The sequence below is a fragment of the Eubalaena glacialis genome, chromosome 19 (assembly GCF_028564815.1).
Source record: "Eubalaena glacialis isolate mEubGla1 chromosome 19, mEubGla1.1.hap2.+ XY, whole genome shotgun sequence".
NCBI classification, from domain to species: Eukaryota; Metazoa; Chordata; class Mammalia; order Artiodactyla; family Balaenidae; genus Eubalaena; species Eubalaena glacialis.
This window is the reverse complement of record NC_083734.1, coordinates 37,271,908-37,297,188: the sequence shown is the minus strand read 5'-3', so window position 1 is coordinate 37,297,188 and position 25,281 is coordinate 37,271,908. Positions and strand designations below refer to the sequence as shown.

General features: G+C 50.6%; 3 protein-coding genes across 3 annotated transcripts; all 3 read left to right on the top strand.

Annotated features, from left to right (window-relative positions):
* The first annotated feature begins 620 nt into the window (after window positions 1-620).
* Window positions 621-6,717, top strand: LOC133080795 (transcription factor Sp6-like). The gene is made up of 2 exons (XM_061176897.1): window positions 621-641; window positions 5,782-6,717. Exons 1-2 carry the CDS (start codon window positions 621-623, stop codon window positions 6,715-6,717), a joined length of 957 nt encoding a protein of 318 aa, XP_061032880.1.
* An 8,080-nt stretch (window positions 6,718-14,797) lies between these two features.
* LOC133080794 (transcription factor Sp6-like) lies at window positions 14,798-15,721 on the top strand (the record flags this gene model as incomplete). The annotated part of the gene is made up of 1 exon (XM_061176896.1): window positions 14,798-15,721. A coding segment is annotated over one exon (924 nt), but the record flags the coding sequence as incomplete, so codon positions are not given.
* Window positions 15,722-18,624: 2,903 nt separating this feature from the next.
* On the top strand, window positions 18,625-24,707 carry LOC133080793 (transcription factor Sp6-like). Its single transcript, XM_061176895.1, has 2 exons — window positions 18,625-18,645; window positions 23,772-24,707. The coding sequence occupies exons 1-2, from the start codon at window positions 18,625-18,627 to the stop codon at window positions 24,705-24,707; spliced, it is 957 nt and encodes a 318-aa protein (XP_061032878.1).
* Window positions 24,708-25,281: the final 574 nt, after the last annotated feature.

Genomic DNA, 25,281 nt, shown 5'->3' with positions numbered 1-25,281 from the left:
GGCTGTCTGCCCCCTTCTAGGCAGCCCCCTAGAGGAGAAATGTAGGATTTTTTTTTCTTTAAGTGCTGTGAACCCATTTTGGGGGGGGGGAGGAGGAGGAAGAAGCAGCCTGTGTTTTTTATGCCATAATAAAGTCATCAACCACACCACTGCTTCATTTGTCTTCCAGCTCCGGTTTCCTTTTTGACTCATGGTCTCTCAGCAGCAAGGACCAGGCTGGCTGCAGGGTGGGGTGGACACTTCTCTTTGATCCTGCAGCCCAGGGCAGCCTCACCTCCCTTTGTTTGGGGGCAGAGCTGAGCTGATTGTTGAAGGGTCTGATCCTGCCCGGAGGTTGTTGATGCAGAAGGAGGGTGGCGCTCCCTCGGGGTTGATAGCTGGGCTGACTGTCCCTCCCTGGTCTTCTCCTGTGGAGATGAAAAGGTTCTAGATATTTCCTTCCTCTTCCACATGGAAGCCCCCTCTTTCGCCTCCCCTGCCAAGAATGCCGGTTCCCTGCCTTCCCAGAGATGGCCAGCCCCTTGGCCCCCTCACCCCACCCTCGTGGGTGTGTGCCTGTCAATCAGGCCTTCTGGCTCTGAGAGAGGTGGGGGTGACCGACAGCGATTTCTCCACCCAGGATGATCCCTATCAGGGACAAGGTGATGAAAGGCAGCCGAGATATCCGATGGGCTCCCGCCCAGCTGAAAAGCATGAGGGAAAGGTTCCTAGTGCAACTCCCAGCTAGAGACCTGCCGCAGTTACACAACCACGGTGTGCACAGAAGTTCCTCACTGGACCCATCGGGCACCCCCGGATATGCACAAATGCACACTTTCCCAGGCTGCTCAAACGCCTGGTGCACAGTTGGTGCCTAACACACGTCAGATGAGTAAAAGCCTCATGGCTCCAGGGCCCCAAACCTAGGAAAGTTGACAGAGGATCAGTTTTTGGCTCCAAGGGGGCAGAGTAGGTTATTACGTTCTTTCACCTTTCCATCCTACATCTTGGCCAAAATTATCATCTACCCCAGTGGGATTCCTATTTCCCCCCACTCTAACCCTAACCCAATTTCTCAGAGCCAAATCTGGTACCCAGGCTGGCCCATTCCACCACTTGTTTGGGAGAGTCTGGGGTCACAAAGTTTCTTAAATGGGGGCATCAGAATGATTTAGGGGTTACAGAGGAAAGCAGACCAGTTGAGGGGGCCATACGTTTGTTTCTGTCTGCCTGGGTGGCGGAGGGCCAGGCGTGTTACGGTGACCTCAGGCCCACCCCGCTCCCTGGGGCTCCTCTTTTGTCTTCCTGGTTCTGGGGGACTTAGACCCCAGGAGCCTGGCGAGTCCTCTCCTGCTCTCCCCCATTGCTGCCCCCAGGGCGAGGAGGGCAGCTGTGGGGGCGGCTGGGCCTGTCTGGGCAGGGCTGGGACTGCCCCTCCTCCCCTTGCAGCTCCTCCCGCTGACCTGCATTCTTATCGGGGGCCTTTGGTGCGGCTCTCATGCCTCTCACTCGCTCGCTCTGACCGGCAATGCTGCCTGGCTGCCGCCACTCCCCACCCCCCACACCCCACCCCCCCCCCCCGCAATGGAGCCCGAGGCCACCTCTGACCCCTCAGTTCTGGCACCCCTGGCAGGACAGTCCTGGAGGGGCTGAGAGGGAGTTCGGGAAATCAAAACATCTGGCCTGACCCCTGGGCAACGTCTCTGAGCCACCCTCTCCTCTCCTGGGAAGTGGGAATAGAATCCCTCTAGGGTGGGTGAGTGAAGTCAGGAATGGGAAAGTGACCGAGGAACCTGCAGCCTGGGGACTGCAGCCTGGGGCTGTGCTGTTCTGCCCGGTCCTGCCCCCAAGCGGGCAGCTGGGGAAGTTCAGGATGTGAACCGGCTTTCAGGCCAGCCACCTCGGGGACTCATGTTTATCACCACACAGTCTTGATGTTTGCTTCCGGAATGACGTCCAATGGCAACCTCCCGACCCCCACCCCGTACATCACACCAGAAGCAGCCTTCACCTCCCATTAATCCTTGTGAGTCTGACTGCTCAGCATCTGAGCAGTGGAGGTTTGAAAAGAATCTCAGGCGCCAAATAGTATTTGGTATTTGGATAAGTATTCTCATTCTTTAAAAAAGAATAAGTATTCTCATTCTTTAAAAAAAAAACTGCCAATCAATAAAAAAGCGAAAAAAGAATATGCTGATCAGCACTATGCCTAGTGTTGTAAACACAAAGACGGGTAAGACAGGACTCCTTTTAGCAACTCATGATCTCACAGGGAAAGTAAACATATAAGCTCAAACCATAACGACAAAGTGCTGTGGAGGCACCATGAAGTAATAAAACTACATTTCTTTTAAAACAGTCGTTTCCTCCTTCTATCCACTCCCCAGCTATTTGTTGATTTTATAAATATTTGAGTTTGCTTTATGTCCACGCGTTGGCTTTAAACATGATAGACGATGCACATAAGCAGGATCTAGTCCATACTTTGAAGGAGTTTCTGCTCAGAGGAAATGGGTTGCAAAAACAGCTATATTTAAAGAAAGAAATGAATATGGGCAATGAGAGCTATAAGTTGGTATTGGAGCACAAAAGAGGGAAAAAAGACTTCAAATTGGATCAGGGAAGATGTTACTAGAGCAATGCTGTTTAAACGGGACCTCGAAGGGCCATTGGGTATCAATGACGGACATCTTGGGAAGAATAAGCTTGCAACAGGAAAGTGGGAGAAAGGCAAAACACAGGAAAAATACTCTGAGTACCTGTAGAGTACAAGTGGGAAGAGTAGGAGCTTAGAGCCACATCATCTAGGGCTTTGGAGGCCAAGCCAGGGATACCATGCCAAGCTACCATGTTACCACAGCAGTGCTTTAGCACAAGCATTAGCCTGCAACAGAACCAACCACTTGGAGGGCTTGTGAAAACACAAGCTCCACTCCCATAGTTACTGATTCCAGAGGTCCAGAGTAGGGCTGACTATTCGTATCTTCAAGAAGTTCACAAGTGATGCTGGTATTTGAAGACCACTTCCGGAGAGTTAATCTGGTGATCGCGTGGAGGATGGCTTAGAAAGGGAGAGGGTAGAGATGGAAACACCAGTCAGAAGACAGTTATACCCATCCAGGTGAAATGAGAGACTAAGCTGGAATCAATGGAAATAAGATAGTCAGCTATAGTCAAGAGTAGGTATTTTCGAATAAAAGTCAATATGATAGAAAGTGTAATACTGAAGTAAAGCTACATATTAATGAGAGGAGTAACTTCCTTTCAAGTTGTGTGAAAGGGTATCTTTTATTTCTTCTGGTAGTGAATTGGCCTAGAAAAACAGAACTCTACTGGGAAGTGTGTAAATATAAGAATATTCCTTTTAATATTAGAAATTATAATGATATATAGAGATAAAAACTTTGAGCTCATAATCTAGAATTTGATGAGACCACAAAAGGTGGCATCTAATCAATGCTTCTGCTCTCAGGAAAGATTACCTCCAAAATCTATCAAGATCTATAGTTGTATATTTAATTTATGAAGATCCTGAAGGTGAGACTCTTAAGAGAGGTGAAGGCAGGGCTAGGGGCTCTGGAAGGTTCAAATAATAATTCCTAAGGTTTGGAGTTTAGACCAAAGCTTCTTATTTGTTATTATCATTCTAACCTCTACTAGTTATTCCTACTAATTAGATATCTAATAGCTAATTGAGGCAATATTCTCCTTTTCCTTTTCCTAGAGATTTATGCTGCAGTAAAATACAGTCTATCGAAAGACGTACATTTGAACCACTACCTTTTTTGCAGTTTATCTAAGTTACAAATATAACTTCATTATATTTGGAATTTTTGTAAAGCTTAATTTTTAATAAAATTAATTTGTTACTCATTTGGAAATATGATTAAGATTACTACTAAAATTTTGTAGCAAATCCTTTTTGTCTCTAGCAAAGATTAGTGTGAGAAGTATTACACAGATCAGAGTGAATCATTATAGAGCAGTGGCTCTCAACCAGGGTGATTTTGCACGCAGGTGACATTTGGTAGCGTCTGGAGACATTTTTGCTTGTCAGAACTGTATATGCTGCTGGCATCTAGTGGACAGAGGCCAGAGATGCTACTAAACGTCCAACAGTGTACAGGAGAGCCTCCCACAGCAAAGAATTATCCAGCCCAAAATGTCGATAGTGCTGCCTTTCTGGAGAAATAAAGATCACTTAACACAAGTATTTAATGAGCATTTACTATTTTGTATCTAATGCACCACATATATAATCATGAAAGTATAAATCATAATATCTTCCACAGTGAGATTTCTTTAGCGTATGGAGGGAGTAGTGTTGTTATGTTTCATCATATATAAATTAGAATTATTGCCAAAGGATAAATGTTCTGAAAGAATATATATTTTTATTCTTCTTTTGCTTGTGTCTTTTGTTGTAGAAATCTTGGTTGCAATTTACTCACAGAACTGAGCTTTGGAACGTTTCAGGCCTGGCATGGAATGCAGTTTTTACACAAGTTGTAAGTGGAATAGAAGATGAATACATGTAAAAAACTGTGTGTAAAAACACCATGCAGTTCTTGGTTAGCTGGGTGTAAGCCCAGGATGAATTCTGGAAAGTATGTCTTGAGAGCCATTTATTTTTTTTTTTCAAATGAGGAAACTAAGGTACAAAGAGGCCAAGAGACTTGTTTAACTCAAATATATGAATCGCTCTGCTTTCCATAGTACTGATCTTTGGCACGGGCAATAAAAGGCACCAAGCAAAAACACTCAAATTAGCATTGTCATGGAATCCCACTGATGCCTCTCCAATATGCGAATGGTCCACGAAGTTCCACTTTTGAATTTCACTTTGATTCCTGCTCATGTGCAAAGTTCCTAACTGCTTAAAATGTATGCAACACAGAGCTGCAAAGAACTAAGTTTAGCACCGAATTCTTCAGGGAGCAAAAGGTGTGGGTGCTTCCCCAACCATTATTAGCTCTTTTAAATGGTAAAGCAGAAAGAATTCCTGAACACCCACCACAGGGCTCTCCCCAGCCACCCAGAACATTATTTTTCAAAAAGCATATATCTCTGAAGTGAATTATCTGTGGCCAATAGGAAGCTCTGAGGTATGGAAAAAGACGTTGTTTGTGTTCAGCTGTAGTGTGAGAAATATAAAGAAAATACATTGCTGTAGCCTAATTCAATATACTTTCTTTGCTGACTACTCTTCAGTAAGAAGTGTGGGTTTTACACCCCTTCAGCTCAAAAATTCTGTGATTTCTCACGACACAAGCAAATGAGAGTGGGTACGTTCAATGGCCCGAAGGCGATTTTAGACTCAAGGTAAAGAGCTCTTCTACACCTGGCTTTGGAAAAGACTCCCTTACCTGTCTTGTGGTTCAGAAATCCAGTTTCACACAGTTCATTTTGGGTTAATGAAGGTGTTGAGGCTGTGTCTGGAGCTGGATTAGCAATTCCTGCAGATGCCTATCTTTAGCGGCCTCCTTCCTTTCCCTTGTTAGTTTGCTGATGCCTACCTTGGGGAGAGAGCACCGAGGGTCAGTTTTTCTTTTGCCAGCACACCGGAGAGCAGGCTCATGAGGTCCCTTCACCAGGAGGTTTTAGTAGCGTCAGTACAGCGTCTTAAACTCACCGCCTTTCCTAAACATCCCATAACACCAAGAGTTCCTTATAAGAATCAGAGTTTCACTATAGTTATGTAGGCAACACAGGAAAATACATTGTGGAAATCAATCAATCAATCAATCAATCAATCAATCACAGTTTAAAAATTAATGAATTCATTCAAAAACATTCACTGAGTGCCATGCCCACTGTTACTCCTCTCGGGTAACCTGCGAGGACCTGGAAAGCGACAGTCCCTTGGCCCCGGGACCCTCTTCCAAGCTCCTGCAGCCGGACGTGTCACACCATTACGAATCGTGGTTCCGGCCGACACGCCCAGGCACCGAGGAGGGCTCGTGGTGGGACCTTCATCCGGGTACCAGCTGGATGGACCTCCCCCACACTCAGGGCGCGCTGACCTCACCTGGCCACCCCGGGGCGCTTCAGGCTGGCTTGGGGGGCTACGTCGGAGACCACCAGCTTTGTGCCCAGCCGCCCCACCCACACCCGCACCCGCACCACCTCCTCCCAGCCGCCGGAGGGCAGCACCTCCTCGGGCCTCCCGACGGGGCGAAGGCCTTGGAAGCAGCCGCCCCGGAATCCCAGGGGCTGGATACCAGTCTGGATGGGGCGGCCCGGCCCAAAGGCTCCCGGCGGTCAGCGCCCCGCAGCTCAGGCCAGACCGTGTGCCGCTGCCCCAACTGCCTGGAGGCGGAGCGACTGGGGGCTCCGTGCGGGCCCGATGGGGGCAAGAAGAAGCATTTGCACAATTGCCACATCCCGGGCTGTGGGAAAGCCTACGCCAAGACATCGCACCTGAAGGCACACTTGCGCTGGCACAGCGGCGACCGCCCCTTCGTGTGCAACTGGCTCTTCTGCGGCAAGCGCTTCACGCGCTCCGACGAGCTGCAGCGCCGCCTCCAGACCCACACCGGCACCAAGAAGTTCCCCTGCGCAGTCTGCAGCCGAGTCTTCATGCGCAGCGACCACCTGGCCAAACACATGAAAACCCACGAGGGCGCCAAAGAGGAGGCTGCCGGGGCGGCGGCGGGAGAGGGCAAGGCCGGCGGAGCGGAGCCCCCCGGGGGCAAAGGCAAGCGCGAGGCCGAGGGCAGCGCGGCTCCCTGCAGCTGAGCTCCTCGTCCCGCCTCCCCGTCCCGCCTCCCCGTTGGTCTCCCCTGGGGCCATCAGCAGAGAGCCCTCTGGCCTGATGCCCTTGGGGGGGGGTGGCTTGAGTAAGAGAAGGTGGTTATTTATGGAGAGGGAGGGAAAGTGGTGCGGGGGTCAGGGAGCCGGGTCGCTTAGGGGTCTCTTAGTCTCTGGGGCTGGACAGGACGGACGCGTTTGACTGGGCGGGGAGGAGCTGCGCGTGCCCATCAGTTCTCCCCTTCCTCGCTCTTTCACTTCACGCCCCTGGGCTGGGGGGTTGGGGTGGACTACCCCAACGGCGGCTGGAGGGCCGAGGGGATAGGGTGGAGGATACGGCGCGTCCCCGGAGCAGAGAGGAGTGGGGCCGCCCCGGGCGCTGGGGGTAGCTGTCTGGACACGTCGTTAGCGCCTGGGAACCCGGACATAAAAGGGCCTCTGGAGCCGCGCTGCGGCCCGGGTCCCTGTCATCCCCCCTAGAGTGCTTTACCCCGGGGTTTCCGGAGGGAGAGCTGAGATGGGGTAGCAGAGGCTGGGGGTCCCCCTAAGGGAGGAGTTTCTATCTGGCTGGGAGGGTTGTCGCCGCAGAAATAATGTCTCTGATGTGCCTCCTTATTAAGCCTTCCAGACCCAGTGTGATGGAGCCACGAGGGAAGAAGGGAAGAGGGCCAGAATGGGCGACAGCTTCCAGCCAGAACTGTGGGGTGGAGGAGGGAGCCAGATGTGGAGGTTGAGCAAGGAAGTCTTCCTCTAAAATGAGAGAAAGGGATTTGGTCAGGGAGTGGAAGTAAGCCCTTCCCTCTCTAGCTCTGATTCAGTCCTTAACTCTTGGTCTTTATAAAAGTAAAGTTCAGTAGTCCACTCTCATCTGTCACCCCAGGCAGGCCTTCAAGGCAGCCAAGAGCCCTTGCTCCAGAACTGATGTAGTTCCTCACCCTTGGTGCCTGGCATTTGCCCTCCCCTGAGGGATGGAAGGAAGAGGGTGACCTCGGTTGGGTGAGGGTAGGTGGGGGTGTCCCAGCAGAGGGACCTCCAGCGGTTCCTGCTCAGAGTGGAGGACTCTGTCCCTGCCTGGCCATCTGCTTGCAGAGAAGCTAAGCCCCACTCTTTCTTTAGCTCGACCCTCCCCTTTCGTGCTGCCTACAAGCCTTGCCCCTCCTGTAGAGTGTGTTAGGAGGCTCCTCCCCATCTCATCTCTTGTGGGGCTCCCCTTCCATATGAGGAAGTTGTCCTGTCACTGGAAGGGGCCTGCCTTCTGAGGTGATGTCCAGGAAGCTGTCCCTGTTCCCTTCTTTAGATGCCAGAAATACGTCCTGATGGTGATCCTGGAGTGGGGAACGTGGGGAGGGGTGAAGCCAGAAGAGGCTGAGCCAGGCAAAAGGAAAAAAGCTGATGGGGGCAGGGTCTGACAGGCCGCAGGAGCCTGGAGCTAGTGGGCTTTCCCAGGCTCCAGGTAGAGGCCTTAAGATTCCCCCCGACCTCCCGTTTCCCTGCCTTTCTTTCTCCACCCAGAGCCCTGTGCAAGGATTAGTTGTGTATTGATTTTTTAAGTTATAAGCAAAGGGTATTTTATTTAATATTAGGACATGTGTGTTCATGTTGTGTGTACCCATGCATGTGTGTGTTTCTGTGTGTGTGTGTGTGTGTGTGTTTCTCTACTGAGCCTGGGGTCTCCAGCCAGGGAGACCCCATCTTGTTCACCCCAGCCGAGGTCCTGGAGCCTAGGGCCACGGCATCTCTTCCTTCCTTGGGGATATCAGTCCAAGGACTGGGTGCTATTGGGAAGTGGGGCTGGGATCTGGGTGGGAATATGTTTGTGTAGAAGAGAGCCCTTCTTAAGAGGGATGGGGTGACTCTCCCTGAAGGACGCATGGGCCTGGGGTAGGTTAAGAAGTAATGTCCTTTCTTTATGCTCCCTCTTCCCCTACCTCCTGCTAATCCGACCAGAGGTCCCTTTCCTTGCTGAGAGGGCTGGGGGCAGAAGAGAGTTGGCAGTGCCTGCAGGTTGCCTGGCCAGGTGGATGAGGGGGAGAGAGGGAGGGCGCTGTGGGTGTGAGATGCCGTTTTCCTCCAGCTGAGGAAACCAGCCACCTCTCCCTTTGCCACTAGGACAGCCTTTCCCAGTGACCATCCTCAGGGGAACTCCCAAATGTGCGTTGGGGAGAGGACAGCACGGATATTCCCATGGAGGCCCCGAGCTCTAAGGTGTGCTGGTGAGGGCTTTGGATAGGTTTTCTTTTGCTCCCCTCTTTTATAGATCTAGGTTGCTTGGCTGTCTGCCCCCTTCTAGGCAGCCCCCTAGAGGAGAAATGTAGGATTTTTTTTTCTTTAAGTGCTGTGAACCCATTTTGGGGGGGGGGAGGAGGAGGAAGAAGCAGCCTGTGTTTTTTATGCCATAATAAAGTCATCAACCACACCACTGCTTCATTTGTCTTCCAGCTCCGGTTTCCTTTTTGACTCATGGTCTCTCAGCAGCAAGGACCAGGCTGGCTGCAGGGTGGGGTGGACACTTCTCTTTGATCCTGCAGCCCAGGGCAGCCTCACCTCCCTTTGTTTGGGGGCAGAGCTGAGCTGATTGTTGAAGGGTCTGATCCTGCCCGGAGGTTGTTGATGCAGAAGGAGGGTGGCGCTCCCTCGGGGTTGATAGCTGGGCTGACTGTCCCTCCCTGGTCTTCTCCTGTGGAGATGAAAAGGTTCTAGATATTTCCTTCCTCTTCCACATGGAAGCCCCCTCTTTCGCCTCCCCTGCCAAGAATGCCGGTTCCCTGCCTTCCCAGAGATGGCCAGCCCCTTGGCCCCCTCACCCCACCCTCGTGGGTGTGTGCCTGTCAATCAGGCCTTCTGGCTCTGAGAGAGGTGGGGGTGACCGACAGCGATTTCTCCACCCAGGATGATCCCTATCAGGGACAAGGTGATGAAAGGCAGCCGAGATATCCGATGGGCTCCCGCCCAGCTGAAAAGCATGAGGGAAAGGTTCCTAGTGCAACTCCCAGCTAGAGACCTGCCGCAGTTACACAACCACGGTGTGCACAGAAGTTCCTCACTGGACCCATCGGGCACCCCCGGATATGCACAAATGCACACTTTCCCAGGCTGCTCAAACGCCTGGTGCACAGTTGGTGCCTAACACACGTCAGATGAGTAAAAGCCTCATGGCTCCAGGGCCCCAAACCTAGGAAAGTTGACAGAGGATCAGTTTTTGGCTCCAAGGGGGCAGAGTAGGTTATTACGTTCTTTCACCTTTCCATCCTACATCTTGGCCAAAATTATCATCTACCCCAGTGGGATTCCTATTTCCCCCCACTCTAACCCTAACCCAATTTCTCAGAGCCAAATCTGGTACCCAGGCTGGCCCATTCCACCACTTGTTTGGGAGAGTCTGGGGTCACAAAGTTTCTTAAATGGGGGCATCAGAATGATTTAGGGGTTACAGAGGAAAGCAGACCAGTTGAGGGGGCCATACGTTTGTTTCTGTCTGCCTGGGTGGCGGAGGGCCAGGCGTGTTACGGTGACCTCAGGCCCACCCCGCTCCCTGGGGCTCCTCTTTTGTCTTCCTGGTTCTGGGGGACTTAGACCCCAGGAGCCTGGCGAGTCCTCTCCTGCTCTCCCCCATTGCTGCCCCCAGGGCGAGGAGGGCAGCTGTGGGGGCGGCTGGGCCTGTCTGGGCAGGGCTGGGACTGCCCCTCCTCCCCTTGCAGCTCCTCCCGCTGACCTGCATTCTTATCGGGGGCCTTTGGTGCGGCTCTCATGCCTCTCACTCGCTCGCTCTGACCGGCAATGCTGCCTGGCTGCCGCCACTCCCCACCCCCCACACCCCACCCCCCCCCCCCCGCAATGGAGCCCGAGGCCACCTCTGACCCCTCAGTTCTGGCACCCCTGGCAGGACAGTCCTGGAGGGGCTGAGAGGGAGTTCGGGAAATCAAAACATCTGGGCTGACCCCTGGGCAACGTCTCTGAGCCACCCTCTCCTCTCCTGGGAAGTGGGAATAGAATCCCTCTAGGGTGGGTGAGTGAAGTCAGGAATGGGAAAGTGACCGAGGAACCTGCAGCCTGGGGACTGCAGCCTGGGGCTGTGCTGTTCTGCCCGGTCCTGCCCCCAAGCGGGCAGCTGGGGAAGTTCAGGATGTGAACCGGCTTTCAGGCCAGCCACCTCGGGGACTCATGTTTATCACCACACAGTCTTGATGTTTGCTTCCGGAATGACGTCCAATGGCAACCTCCCGACCCCCACCCCGTACATCACACCAGAAGCAGCCTTCACCTCCCATTAATCCTTGTGAGTCTGACTGCTCAGCATCTGAGCAGTGGAGGTTTGAAAAGAATCTCAGGCGCCAAATAGTATTTGGTATTTGGATAAGTATTCTCATTCTTTAAAAAAGAATAAGTATTCTCATTCTTTAAAAAAAAAACTGCCAATCAATAAAAAAGCGAAAAAAGAATATGCTGATCAGCACTATGCCTAGTGTTGTAAACACAAAGACGGGTAAGACAGGACTCCTTTTAGCAACTCATGATCTCACAGGGAAAGTAAACATATAAGCTCAAACCATAACGACAAAGTGCTGTGGAGGCACCATGAAGTAATAAAACTACATTTCTTTTAAAACAGTCGTTTCCTCCTTCTATCCACTCCCCAGCTATTTGTTGATTTTATAAATATTTGAGTTTGCTTTATGTCCACGCGTTGGCTTTAAACATGATAGACGATGCACATAAGCAGGATCTAGTCCATACTTTGAAGGAGTTTCTGCTCAGAGGAAATGGGTTGCAAAAACAGCTATATTTAAAGAAAGAAATGAATATGGGCAATGAGAGCTATAAGTTGGTATTGGAGCACAAAAGAGGGAAAAAAGACTTCAAATTGGATCAGGGAAGATGTTACTAGAGCAATGCTGTTTAAACGGGACCTCGAAGGGCCATTGGGTATCAATGACGGACATCTTGGGAAGAATAAGCTTGCAACAGGAAAGTGGGAGAAAGGCAAAACACAGGAAAAATACTCTGAGTACCTGTAGAGTACAAGTGGGAAGAGTAGGAGCTTAGAGCCACATCATCTAGGGCTTTGGAGGCCAAGCCAGGGATACCATGCCAAGCTACCATGTTACCACAGCAGTGCTTTAGCACAAGCATTAGCCTGCAACAGAACCAACCACTTGGAGGGCTTGTGAAAACACAAGCTCCACTCCCATAGTTACTGATTCCAGAGGTCCAGAGTAGGGCTGACTATTCGTATCTTCAAGAAGTTCACAAGTGATGCTGGTATTTGAAGACCACTTCCGGAGAGTTAATCTGGTGATCGCGTGGAGGATGGCTTAGAAAGGGAGAGGGTAGAGATGGAAACACCAGTCAGAAGACAGTTATACCCATCCAGGTGAAATGAGAGACTAAGCTGGAATCAATGGAAATAAGATAGTCAGCTATAGTCAAGAGTAGGTATTTTCGAATAAAAGTCAATATGATAGAAAGTGTAATACTGAATTAAAGCTACATATTAATGAGAGGAGTAACTTCCTTTCAAGTTGTGTGAAAGGGTATCTTTTATTTCTTCTGGTAGTGAATTGGCCTAGAAAAACAGAACTCTACTGGGAAGTGTGTAAATATAAGAATATTCCTTTTAATATTAGAAATTATAATGATATATAGAGATAAAAACTTTGAGCTCATAATCTAGAATTTGATGAGACCACAAAAGGTGGCATCTAATCAATGCTTCTGCTCTCAGGAAAGATTACCTCCAAAATCTATCAAGATCTATAGTTGTATATTTAATTTATGAAGATCCTGAAGGTGAGACTCTTAAGAGAGGTGAAGGCAGGGCTAGGGGCTCTGGAAGGTTCAAATAATAATTCCTAAGGTTTGGAGTTTAGACCAAAGCTTCTTATTTGTTATTATCATTCTAACCTCTACTAGTTATTCCTACTAATTAGATATCTAATAGCTAATTGAGGCAATATTCTCCTTTTCCTTTTCCTAGAGATTTATGCTGCAGTAAAATACAGTCTATCGAAAGACGTACATTTGAACCACTACCTTTTTTGCAGTTTATCTAAGTTACAAATATAACTTCATTATATTTGGAATTTTTGTAAAGCTTAATTTTTAATAAAATTAATTTGTTACTCATTTGGAAATATGATTAAGATTACTACTAAAATTTTGTAGCAAATCCTTTTTGTCTCTAGCAAAGATTAGTGTGAGAAGTATTACACAGATCAGAGTGAATCATTATAGAGCAGTGGCTCTCAACCAGGGTGATTTTGCACGCAGGTGACATTTGGTAGCGTCTGGAGACATTTTTGCTTGTCAGAACTGTATATGCTGCTGGCATCTAGTGGACAGAGGCCAGAGATGCTACTAAACGTCCAACAGTGTACAGGAGAGCCTCCCACAGCAAAGAATTATCCAGCCCAAAATGTCGATAGTGCTGCCTTTCTGGAGAAATAAAGATCACTTAACACAAGTATTTAATGAGCATTTACTATTTTGTATCTAATGCACCACATATATAATCATGAAAGTATAAATCATAATATCTTCCACAGTGAGATTTCTTTAGCGTATGGAGGGAGTAGTGTTGTTATGTTTCATCATATATAAATTAGAATTATTGCCAAAGGATAAATGTTCTGAAAGAATATATATTTTTATTCTTCTTTTGCTTGTGTCTTTTGTTGTAGAAATCTTGGTTGCAATTTACTCACAGAACTGAGCTTTGGAACGTTTCAGGCCTGGCATGGAATGCAGTTTTTACACAAGTTGTAAGTGGAATAGAAGATGAATACATGTAAAAAACTGTGTGTAAAAACACCATGCAGTTCTTGGTTAGCTGGGTGTAAGCCCAGGATGAATTCTGGAAAGTATGTCTTGAGAGCCATTTATTTTTTTTTTTCAAATGAGGAAACTAAGGTACAAAGAGGCCAAGAGACTTGTTTAACTCAAATATATGAATCGCTCTGCTTTCCATAGTACTGATCTTTGGCACGGGCAATAAAAGGCACCAAGCAAAAACACTCAAATTAGCATTGTCATGGAATCCCACTGATGCCTCTCCAATATGCGAATGGTCCATGAAGTTCCACTTTTGAATTTCACTTTGATTCCTGCTCATGTGCAAAGTTCCTAACTGCTTAAAATGTATGCAACACAGAGCTGCAAAGAACTAAGTTTAGCACCGAATTCTTCAGGGAGCAAAAGGTGTGGGTGCTTCCCCAACCATTATTAGCTCTTTTAAATGGTAAAGCAGAAAGAATTCCTGAACACCCACCACAGGGCTCTCCCCAGCCACCCAGAACATTATTTTTCAAAAAGCATATATCTCTGAAGTGAATTATCTGTGGCCAATAGGAAGCTCTGAGGTATGGAAAAAGACGTTGTTTGTGTTCAGCTGTAGTGTGAGAAATATAAAGAAAATACATTGCTGTAGCCTAATTCAATATACTTTCTTTGCTGACTACTCTTCAGTAAGAAGTGTGGGTTTTACACCCCTTCAGCTCAAAAATTCTGTGATTTCTCACGACACAAGCAAATGAGAGTGGGTACGTTCAATGGCCCGAAGGCGATTTTAGACTCAAGGTAAAGAGCTCTTCTACACCTGGCTTTGGAAAAGACTCCCTTACCTGTCTTGTGGTTCAGAAATCCAGTTTCACACAGTTCATTTTGGGTTAATGAAGGTGTTGAGGCTGTGTCTGGAGCTGGATTAGCAATTCCTGCAGATGCCTATCTTTAGCGGCCTCCTTCCTTTCCCTTGTTAGTTTGCTGATGCCTACCTTGGGGAGAGAGCACCGAGGGTCAGTTTTTCTTTTGCCAGCACACCGGAGAGCAGGCTCATGAGGTCCCTTCACCAGGAGGTTTTAGTAGCGTCAGTACAGCGTCTTAAACTCACCGCCTTTCCTAAACATCCCATAACACCAAGAGTTCCTTATAAGAATCAGAGTTTCACTATAGTTATGTAGGCAACACAGGAAAATACATTGTGGAAATCAATCAATCAATCAATCAATCAATCAATCAATCACAGTTTAAAAATTAATGAATTCATTCAAAAACATTCACTGAATGCCATGCCCACTGTTACTCCTCTCGGGTAACCTGCGAGGACCTGGAAAGCGACAGTCCCTTGGCCCCGGGACCCTCTTCCAAGCTCCTGCAGCCGGACGTGTCACACCATTACGAATCGTGGTTCCGGCCGACACGCCCAGGCACCGAGGAGGGCTCGTGGTGGGACCTTCATCCGGGTACCAGCTGGATGGACCTCCCCCACACTCAGGGCGCGCTGACCTCACCTGGCCACCCCGGGGCGCTTCAGGCTGGCTTGGGGGGCTACGTCGGAGACCACCAGCTTTGTGCCCAGCCGCCCCACCCACACCCGCACCCGCACCACCTCCTCCCAGCCGCCGGAGGGCAGCACCTCCTCGGGCCTCCCGACGGGGCGAAGGCCTTGGAAGCAGCCGCCCCGGAATCCCAGGGGCTGGATACCAGTCTGGATGGGGCGGCCCGGCCCAAAGGCTCCCGGCGGTCAGCGCCCCGCAGCTCAGGCCAGACCGTGTGCCGCTGCCCCAACTGCCTGGAGGCGGAGCGACTGGGGGCTCCGTGCGGGCCCGATGGGGGCAAGAAGAAGCATTTGCACAATTGCCACATCCCGGGCTGTGGGAAAGCCTACGCCAAGACATCGCACCTGAAGGCACACTTGCGCTGGCACAGCGGCGACCGCCCCTTCGTGTGCAACTGGCTCTTCTGCGGCAAGCGCTTCACGCGCTCCGACGAGCTGCAGCGCCGCCTCCAGACCCACACCGGCACCAAGAAGTTCCCCTGCGCAGTCTGCAGCCGAGTCTTCATGCGCAGCGACCACCTGGCCAAACACATGAAAACCCACGAGGGCGCCAAAGAGGAGGCTGCCGGGGCGGCGGCGGGAGAGGGCAAGGCCGGCGGAGCGGAGCCCCCCGGGGGCAAAGGCAAGCGCGAGGCCGAGGGCAGCGCGGCTCCCTGCAGCTGAGCTCCTCGTCCCGCCTCCCCGTCCCGCCTCCCCGTTGGTCTCCCCTGGGGCCATCAGCAGAGAGCCCTCTGGCCTGATGCCCTTGGGGGGGGGGTGGCTTGAGTAAGAGAAGGTGGTTATTTATGGAGAGGGAGGGAAAGTGGTGCGGGGGTCAGGGAGCCGGGTCGCTTAGGGGTCTCTTAGTCTCTGGGGCTGGACAGGACGGACGCGTTTGACTGGGCGGGGAGGAGCTGCGCGTGCCCATCAGTTCTCCCCTTCCTCGCTCTTTCACTTCACGCCCCTGGGCTGGGGGGTTGGGGTGGACTACCCCAACGGCGGCTGGAGGGCCGAGGGGATAGGGTGGAGGATACGGCGCGTCCCCGGAGCAGAGAGGAGTGGGGCCGCCCCGGGCGCTGGGGGTAGCTGTCTGGACACGTCGTTAGCGCCTGGGAACCCGGACATAAAAGGGCCTCTGGAGCCGCGCTGCGGCCCGGGTCCCTGTCATCCCCCCTAGAGTGCTTTACCCCGGGGTTTCCGGAGGGAGAGCTGAGATGGGGTAGCAGAGGCTGGGGGTCCCCCTAAGGGAGGAGTTTCTATCTGGCTGGGAGGGTTGTCACCGCAGAAATAATGTCTCTGATGTGCCTCCTTATTAAGCCTTCCAGACCCAGTGTGATGGAGCCACGAGGGAAGAAGGGAAGAGGGCCAGAATGGGCGACAGCTTCCAGCCAGAACTGTGGGGTGGAGGAGGGAGCCAGATGTGGAGGTTGAGCAAGGAAGTCTTCCTCTAAAATGAGAGAAAGGGATTTGGTCAGGGAGTGGAAGTAAGCCCTTCCCTCTCTAGCTCTGATTCAGTCCTTAACTCTTGGTCTTTATAAAAGTAAAGTTCAGTAGTCCACTCTCATCTGTCACCCCAGGCAGGCCTTCAAGGCAGCCAAGAGCCCTTGCTCCAGAACTGATGTAGTTCCTCACCCTTGGTGCCTGGCATTTGCCCTCCCCTGAGGGATGGAAGGAAGAGGGTGACCTCGGTTGGGTGAGGGTAGGTGGGGGTGTCCCAGCAGAGGGACCTCCAGCGGTTCCTGCTCAGAGTGGAGGACTCTGTCCCTGCCTGGCCATCTGCTTGCAGAGAAGCTAAGCCCCACTCTTTCTTTAGCTCGACCCTCCCCTTTCGTGCTGCCTACAAGCCTTGCCCCTCCTGTAGAGTGTGTTAGGAGGCTCATCCCCATCTCATCTCTTGTGGGGCTCCCCTTCCATATGAGGAAGTTGTCCTGTCACTGGAAGGGGCCTGCCTTCTGAGGTGATGTCCAGGAAGCTGTCCCTGTTCCCTTCTTTAGATGCCAGAAATACGTCCTGATGGTGATCCTGGAGTGGGGAACGTGGGGAGGGGTGAAGCCAGAAGAGGCTGAGCCAGGCAAAAGGAAAAAAGCTGATGGGGGCAGGGTCTGACAGGCCGCAGGAGCCTGGAGCTAGTGGGCTTTCCCAGGCTCCAGGTAGAGGCCTTAAGATTCCCCCCGACCTCCCGTTTCCCTGCCTTTCTTTCTCCACCCAGAGCCCTGTGCAAGGATTAGTTGTGTATTGATTTTTTAAGTTATAAGCAAAGGGTATTTTATTTAATATTAGGACATGTGTGTTCATGTTGTGTGTACCCATGCATGTGTGTGTTTCTGTGTGTGTGTGTGTGTGTGTGTTTCTCTACTGAGCCTGGGGTCTCCAGCCAGGGAGACCCCATCTTGTTCACCCCAGCCGAGGTCCTGGAGCCTAGGCCCACGGCATCTCTTCCTTCCTTGGGGATATCAGTCCAAGGACTGGGTGCTATTGGGAAGTGGGGCTGGGATCTGGGTGGGAATATGTTTGTGTAGAAGAGAGCCCTTCTTAAGAGGGATGGGGTGACTCTCCCTGAAGGACGCATGGGCCTGGGGTAGGTTAAGAAGTAATGTCCTTTCTTTATGCTCCCTCTTCCCCTACCTCCTGCTAATCCGACCAGAGGTCCCTTTCCTTGCTGAGAGGGCTGGGGGCAGAAGAGAGTTGGCAGTGCCTGCAGGTTGCCTGGCCAGGTGGATGAGGGGGAGAGAGGGAGGGCGCTGTGGGTGTGAGATGCCGTTTTCCTCCAGCTGAGGAAACCAGCCACCTCTCCCTTTGCCACTAGGACAGCCTTTCCCAGTGACCATCCTCAGGGGAACTCCCAAATGTGCGTTGGGGAGAGGACAGCACGGATATTCCCATGGAGGCCCCGAGCTCTAAGGTGTGCTGGTGAGGGCTTTGGATAGGTTTTCTTTTGCTCCCCTCTTTTATAGATCTAGGTTGCTTGGCTGTCTGCCCCCTTCTAGGCAGCCCCCTAGAGGAGAAATGTAGGATTTTTTTTTCTTTAAGTGCTGTGAACCCATTTTGGGGGGGGGGAGGAGGAGGAAGAAGCAGCCTGTGTTTTTTATGCCATAATAAAGTCATCAACCACACCACTGCTTCATTTGTCTTCCAGCTCCGGTTTCCTTTTTGACTCATGGTCTCTCAGCAGCAAGGACCAGGCTGGCTGCAGGGTGGGGTGGACACTTCTCTTTGATCCTGCAGCCCAGGGCAGCCTCACCTCCCTTTGTTTGGGGGCAGAGCTGAGCTGATTGTTGAAGGGTCTGATCCTGCCCGGAGGTTGTTGATGCAGAAGGAGGGTGGCGCTCCCTCGGGGTTGATAGCTGGGCTGACTGTCCCTCCCTGGTCTTCTCCTGTGGAGATGAAAAGGTTCTAGATATTTCCTTCCTCTTCCACATGGAAGCCCCCTCTTTCGCCTCCCCTGCCAAGAATGCCGGTTCCCTGCCTTCCCAGAGATGGCCAGCCCCTTGGCCCCCTCACCCCACCCTCGTGGGTGTGTGCCTGTCAATCAGGCCTTCTGGCTCTGAGAGAGGTGGGGGTGACCGACAGCGATTTCTCCACCCAGGATGATCCCTATCAGGGACAAGGTGATGAAAGGCAGCCGAGATATCCGATGGGCTCCCGCCCAGCTGAAAAGCATGAGGGAAAGGTTCCTAGTGCAACTCCCAGCTAGAGACCTGCCGCAGTTACACAACCACGGTGTGCACAGAAGTTCCTCACTGGACCCATCGGGCACCCCCGGATATGCACAAATGCACACTTTCCCAGGCTGCTCAAACGCCTGGTGCACAGTTGGTGCCTAACACACGTCAGATGAGTAAAAGCCTCATGGCTCCAGGGCCCCAAACCTAGGAAAGTTGACAGAGGATCAGTTTTTGGCTCCAAGGGGGCAGAGTAGGTTATTACGTTCTTTCACCTTTCCATCCTACATCTTGGCCAAAATTATCATCTACCCCAGTGGGATTCCTATTTCCCCCCACTCTAACCCTAACCCAATTTCTCAGAGCCAAATCTGGTACCCAGGCTGGCCCATTCCACCACTTGTTTGGGAGAGTCTGGGGTCACAAAGTTTCTTAAATGGGGGCATCAGAATGATTTAGGGGTTACAGAGGAAAGCAGACCAGTTGAGGGGGCCATACGTTTGTTTCTGTCTGCCTGGGTGGCGGAGGGCCAGGCGTGTTACGGTGACCTCAGGCCCACCCCGCTCCCTGGGGCTCCTCTTTTGTCTTCCTGGTTCTGGGGGACTTAGACCCCAGGAGCCTGGCGAGTCCTCTCCTGCTCTCCCCCATTGCTGCCCCCAGGGCGAGGAGGGCAGCTGTGGGGGCGGCTGGGCCTGTCTGGGCAGGGCTGGGACTGCCCCTCCTCCCCTTGCAGCTCCTCCCGCTGACCTGCATTCTTATCGGGGGCCTTTGGTGCGGCTCTCATGCCTCTCACTCGCTCGCTCTGACCGGCAATGCTGCCTGGCTGCCGCCACTCCCCACCCCCCACACCCCACCCCCCCCCCCCCCGCAATGGAGCCCGAGGCCACCTCTGACCCCTCAGTTCTGGCACCCCTGGCAGGACAGTCCTGGAGGGGCTGAGAGGGAGTTCGGGAAATCAAAACATCTGGCCTGACCCCTGGGCAACGTCTCTGAGCCACCCTCTCCTCTCCTGGGAAGTGGGAATAGAATCCCTCTAGGGTGGGTGAGTGAAGTCAGGAATGGGAAAGTGACCGAGGAACCTGCAGCCTGGGGACTGCAGCCTGGGGCTGTGCTGTTCTGCCCGGTCCTGCCCCCAAGCGGGCAGCTGGGGAAGTTCAGGATGTGAACCGGCTTTCAGGCCAGCCACCTCGGGGACTCATGTTTATCACCACACAGTCTTGATGTTTGCTTCCGGAATGACGTCCAATGGCAACCTCCCGACCCCCACCCCGTACATCACACCAGAAGCAGCCTTCACCTCCCATTAATCCTTGTGAGTCTGACTGCTCAGCATCTGAGCAGTGGAGGTTTGAAAAGAATCTCAGGCGCCAAATAGTATTTGGTATTTGGATAAGTATTCTCATTCTTTAAAAAAGAATAAGTATTCTCATTCTTTAAAAAAAAAACTGCCAATCAATAAAAAAGCGAAAAAAGAATATGCTGATCAGCACTATGCCTAGTGTTGTAAACACAAAGACGGGTAAGACAGGACTCCTTTTAGCAACTCATGATCTCACAGGGAAAGTAAACATATAAGCTCAAACCATAACGACAAAGTGCTGTGGAGGCACCATGAAGTAATAAAACTACATTTCTTTTAAAACAGTCGTTTCCTCCTTCTATCCACTCCCCAGCTATTTGTTGATTTTATAAATATTTGAGTTTGCTTTATGTCCACGCGTTGGCTTTAAACATGATAGACGATGCACATAAGCAGGATCTAGTCCATACTTTGAAGGAGTTTCTGCTCAGAGGAAATGGGTTGCAAAAACAGCTATATTTAAAGAAAGAAATGAATATGGGCAATGAGAGCTATAAGTTGGTATTGGAGCACAAAAGAGGGAAAAAAGACTTCAAATTGGATCAGGGAAGATGTTACTAGAGCAATGCTGTTTAAACGGGACCTCGAAGGGCCATTGGGTATCAATGACGGACATCTTGGGAAGAATAAGCTTGCAACAGGAAAGTGGGAGAAAGGCAAAACACAGGAAAAATACTCTGAGTACCTGTAGAGTACAAGTGGGAAGAGTAGGAGCTTAGAGCCACATCATCTAGGGCTTTGGAGGCCAAGCCAGGGATACCATGCCAAGCTACCATGTTACCACAGCAGTGCTTTAGCACAAGCATTAGCCTGCAACAGAACCAACCACTTGGAGGGCTTGTGAAAACACAAGCTCCACTCCCATAGTTACTGATTCCAGAGGTCCAGAGTAGGGCTGACTATTCGTATCTTCAAGAAGTTCACAAGTGATGCTGGTATTTGAAGACCACTTCCGGAGAGTTAATCTGGTGATCGCGTGGAGGATGGCTTAGAAAGGGAGAGGGTAGAGATGGAAACACCAGTCAGAAGACAGTTATACCCATCCAGGTGAAATGAGAGACTAAGCTGGAATCAATGGAAATAAGATAGTCAGCTATAGTCAAGAGTAGGTATTTTCGAATAAAAGTCAATATGATAGAAAGTGTAATACTGAATTAAAGCTACATATTAATGAGAGGAGTAACTTCCTTTCAAGTTGTGTGAAAGGGTATCTTTTATTTCTTCTGGTAGTGAATTGGCCTAGAAAAACAGAACTCTACTGGGAAGTGTGTAAATATAAGAATATTCCTTTTAATATTAGAAATTATAATGATATATAGAGATAAAAACTTTGAGCTCATAATCTAGAATTTGATGAGACCACAAAAGGTGGCATCTAATCAATGCTTCTGCTCTCAGGAAAGATTACCTCCAAAATCTATCAAGATCTATAGTTGTATATTTAATTTATGAAGATCCTGAAGGTGAGACTCTTAAGAGAGGTGAAGGCAGGGCTAGGGGCTCTGGAAGGTTCAAATAATAATTCCTAAGGTTTGGAGTTTAGACCAAAGCTTCTTATTTGTTATTATCATTCTAACCTCTACTAGTTATTCCTACTAATTAGATATCTAATAGCTAATTGAGGCAATATTCTCCTTTTCCTTTTCCTAGAGATTTATGCTGCAGTAAAATACAGTCTATCGAAAGACGTACATTTGAACCACTACCTTTTTTGCAGTTTATCTAAGTTACAAATATAACTTCATTATATTTGGAATTTTTGTAAAGCTTAATTTTTAATAAAATTAATTTGTTACTCATTTGGAAATATGATTAAGATTACTACTAAAATTTTGTAGCAAATCCTTTTTGTCTCTAGCAAAGATTAGTGTGAGAAGTATTACACAGATCAGAGTGAATCATTATAGAGCAGTGGCTCTCAACCAGGGTGATTTTGCACGCAGGTGACATTTGGTAGCGTCTGGAGACATTTTTGCTTGTCAGAACTGTATATGCTGCTGGCATCTAGTGGACAGAGGCCAGAGATGCTACTAAACGTCCAACAGTGTACAGGAGAGCCTCCCACAGCAAAGAATTATCCAGCCCAAAATGTCGATAGTGCTGCCTTTCTGGAGAAATAAAGATCACTTAACACAAGTATTTAATGAGCATTTACTATTTTGTATCTAATGCACCACATATATAATCATGAAAGTATAAATCATAATATCTTCCACAGTGAGATTTCTTTAGCGTATGGAGGGAGTAGTGTTGTTATGTTTCATCATATATAAATTAGAATTATTGCCAAAGGATAAATGTTCTGAAAGAATATATATTTTTATTCTTCTTTTGCTTGTGTCTTTTGTTGTAGAAATCTTGGTTGCAATTTACTCACAGAACTGAGCTTTGGAACGTTTCAGGCCTGGCATGGAATGCAGTTTTTACACAAGTTGTAAGTGGAATAGAAGATGAATACATGTAAAAAACTGTGTGTAAAAACACCATGCAGTTCTTGGTTAGCTGGGTGTAAGCCCAGGATGAATTCTGGAAAGTATGTCTTGAGAGCCATTTATTTTTTTTTTTCAAATGAGGAAACTAAGGTACAAAGAGGCCAAGAGACTTGTTTAACTCAAATATATGAATCGCTCTGCTTTCCATAGTACTGATCTTTGGCACGGGCAATAAAAGGCACCAAGCAAAAACACTCAAATTAGCATTGTCATGGAATCCCACTGATGCCTCTCCAATATGCGAATGGTCCACGAAGTTCCACTTTTGAATTTCACTTTGATTCCTGCTCATGTGCAAAGTTCCTAACTGCTTAAAATGTATGCAACACAGAGCTGCAAAGAACTAAGTTTAGCACCGAATTCTTCAGGGAGCAAAAGGTGTGGGTGCTTCCCCAACCATTATTAGCTCTTTTAAATGGTAAAGCAGAAAGAATTCCTGAACACCCACCACAGGGCTCTCCCCAGCCACCCAGAACATTATTTTTCAAAAAGCATATATCTCTGAAGTGAATTATCTGTGGCCAATAGGAAGCTCTGAGGTATGGAAAAAGACGTTGTTTGTGTTCAGCTGTAGTGTGAGAAATATAAAGAAAATACATTGCTGTAGCCTAATTCAATATACTTTCTTTGCTGACTACTCTTCAGTAAGAAGTGTGGGTTTTACACCCCTTCAGCTCAAAAATTCTGTGATTTCTCACGACACAAGCAAATGAGAGTGGGTACGTTCAATGGCCCGAAGGCGATTTTAGACTCAAGGTAAAGAGCTCTTCTACACCTGGCTTTGGAAAAGACTCCCTTACCTGTCTTGTGGTTCAGAAATCCAGTTTCACACAGTTCATTTTGGGTTAATGAAGGTGTTGAGGCTGTGTCTGGAGCTGGATTAGCAATTCCTGCAGATGCCTATCTTTAGCGGCCTCCTTCCTTTCCCTTGTTAGTTTGCTGATGCCTACCTTGGGGAGAGAGCACCGAGGGTCAGTTTTTCTTTTGCCAGCACACCGGAGAGCAGGCTCATGAGGTCCCTTCACCAGGAGGTTTTAGTAGCGTCAGTACAGCGTCTTAAACTCACCGCCTTTCCTAAACATCCCATAACACCAAGAGTTCCTTATAAGAATCAGAGTTTCACTATAGTTATGTAGGCAACACAGGAAAATACATTGTGGAAATCAATCAATCAATCACAGTTTAAAAATTAATGAATTCATTCAAAAACATTCACTGAGTGCCATGCCCACTGTTACTCCTCTCGGGTAACCTGCGAGGACCTGGAAAGCGACAGTCCCTTGGCCCCGGGACCCTCTTCCAAGCTCCTGCAGCCGGACGTGTCACACCATTACGAATCGTGGTTCCGGCCGACACGCCCAGGCACCGAGGAGGGCTCGTGGTGGGACCTTCATCCGGGTACCAGCTGGATGGACCTCCCCCACACTCAGGGCGCGCTGACCTCACCTGGCCACCCCGGGGCGCTTCAGGCTGGCTTGGGGGGCTACGTCGGAGACCACCAGCTTTGTGCCCAGCCGCCCCACCCACACCCGCACCCGCACCACCTCCTCCCAGCCGCCGGAGGGCAGCACCTCCTCGGGCCTCCCGACGGGGCGAAGGCCTTGGAAGCAGCCGCCCCGGAATCCCAGGGGCTGGATACCAGTCTGGATGGGGCGGCCCGGCCCAAAGGCTCCCGGCGGTCAGCGCCCCGCAGCTCAGGCCAGACCGTGTGCCGCTGCCCCAACTGCCTGGAGGCGGAGCGACTGGGGGCTCCGTGCGGGCCCGATGGGGGCAAGAAGAAGCATTTGCACAATTGCCACATCCCGGGCTGTGGGAAAGCCTACGCCAAGACATCGCACCTGAAGGCACACTTGCGCTGGCACAGCGGCGACCGCCCCTTCGTGTGCAACTGGCTCTTCTGCGGCAAGCGCTTCACGCGCTCCGACGAGCTGCAGCGCCGCCTCCAGACCCACACCGGCACCAAGAAGTTCCCCTGCGCAGTCTGCAGCCGAGTCTTCATGCGCAGCGACCACCTGGCCAAACACATGAAAACCCACGAGGGCGCCAAAGAGGAGGCTGCCGGGGCGGCGGCGGGAGAGGGCAAGGCCGGCGGAGCGGAGCCCCCCGGGGGCAAAGGCAAGCGCGAGGCCGAGGGCAGCGCGGCTCCCTGCAGCTGAGCTCCTCGTCCCGCCTCCCCGTCCCGCCTCCCCGTTGGTCTCCCCTGGGGCCATCAGCAGAGAGCCCTCTGGCCTGATGCCCTTGGGGGGGGGTGGCTTGAGTAAGAGAAGGTGGTTATTTATGGAGAGGGAGGGAAAGTGGTGCGGGGGTCAGGGAGCCGGGTCGCTTAGGGGTCTCTTAGTCTCTGGGGCTGGACAGGACGGACGCGTTTGACTGGGCGGGGAGGAGCTGCGCGTGCCCATCAGTTCTCCCCTTCCTCGCTCTTTCACTTCACGCCCCTGGGCTGGGGGGTTGGGGTGGACTACCCCAACGGCGGCTGGAGGGCCGAGGGGATAGGGTGGAGGATACGGCGCGTCCCCGGAGCAGAGAGGAGTGGGGCCGCCCCGGGCGCTGGGGGTAGCTGTCTGGACACGTCGTTAGCGCCTGGGAACCCGGACATAAAAGGGCCTCTGGAGCCGCGCTGCGGCCCGGGTCCCTGTCATCCCCCCTAGAGTGCTTTACCCCGGGGTTTCCGGAGGGAGAGCTGAGATGGGGTAGCAGAGGCTGGGGGTCCCCCTAAGGGAGGAGTTTCTA

Excerpts from the sequence above, each read along its gene's own strand:
- LOC133080795 (XM_061176897.1), top strand. The coding sequence starts at position 621 with ATGATCCCTATCAGGGACAAG. Across the intron at positions 642-5,781 it reads TGATCCCTATCAGGGACAAG|TGCCATGCCCACTGTTACTC; the intron begins GTGATGAAAGGC and ends ACATTCACTGAG.
- LOC133080793 (XM_061176895.1), top strand. The coding sequence starts at position 18,625 with ATGATCCCTATCAGGGACAAG. Across the intron at positions 18,646-23,771 it reads TGATCCCTATCAGGGACAAG|TGCCATGCCCACTGTTACTC; the intron begins GTGATGAAAGGC and ends ACATTCACTGAG.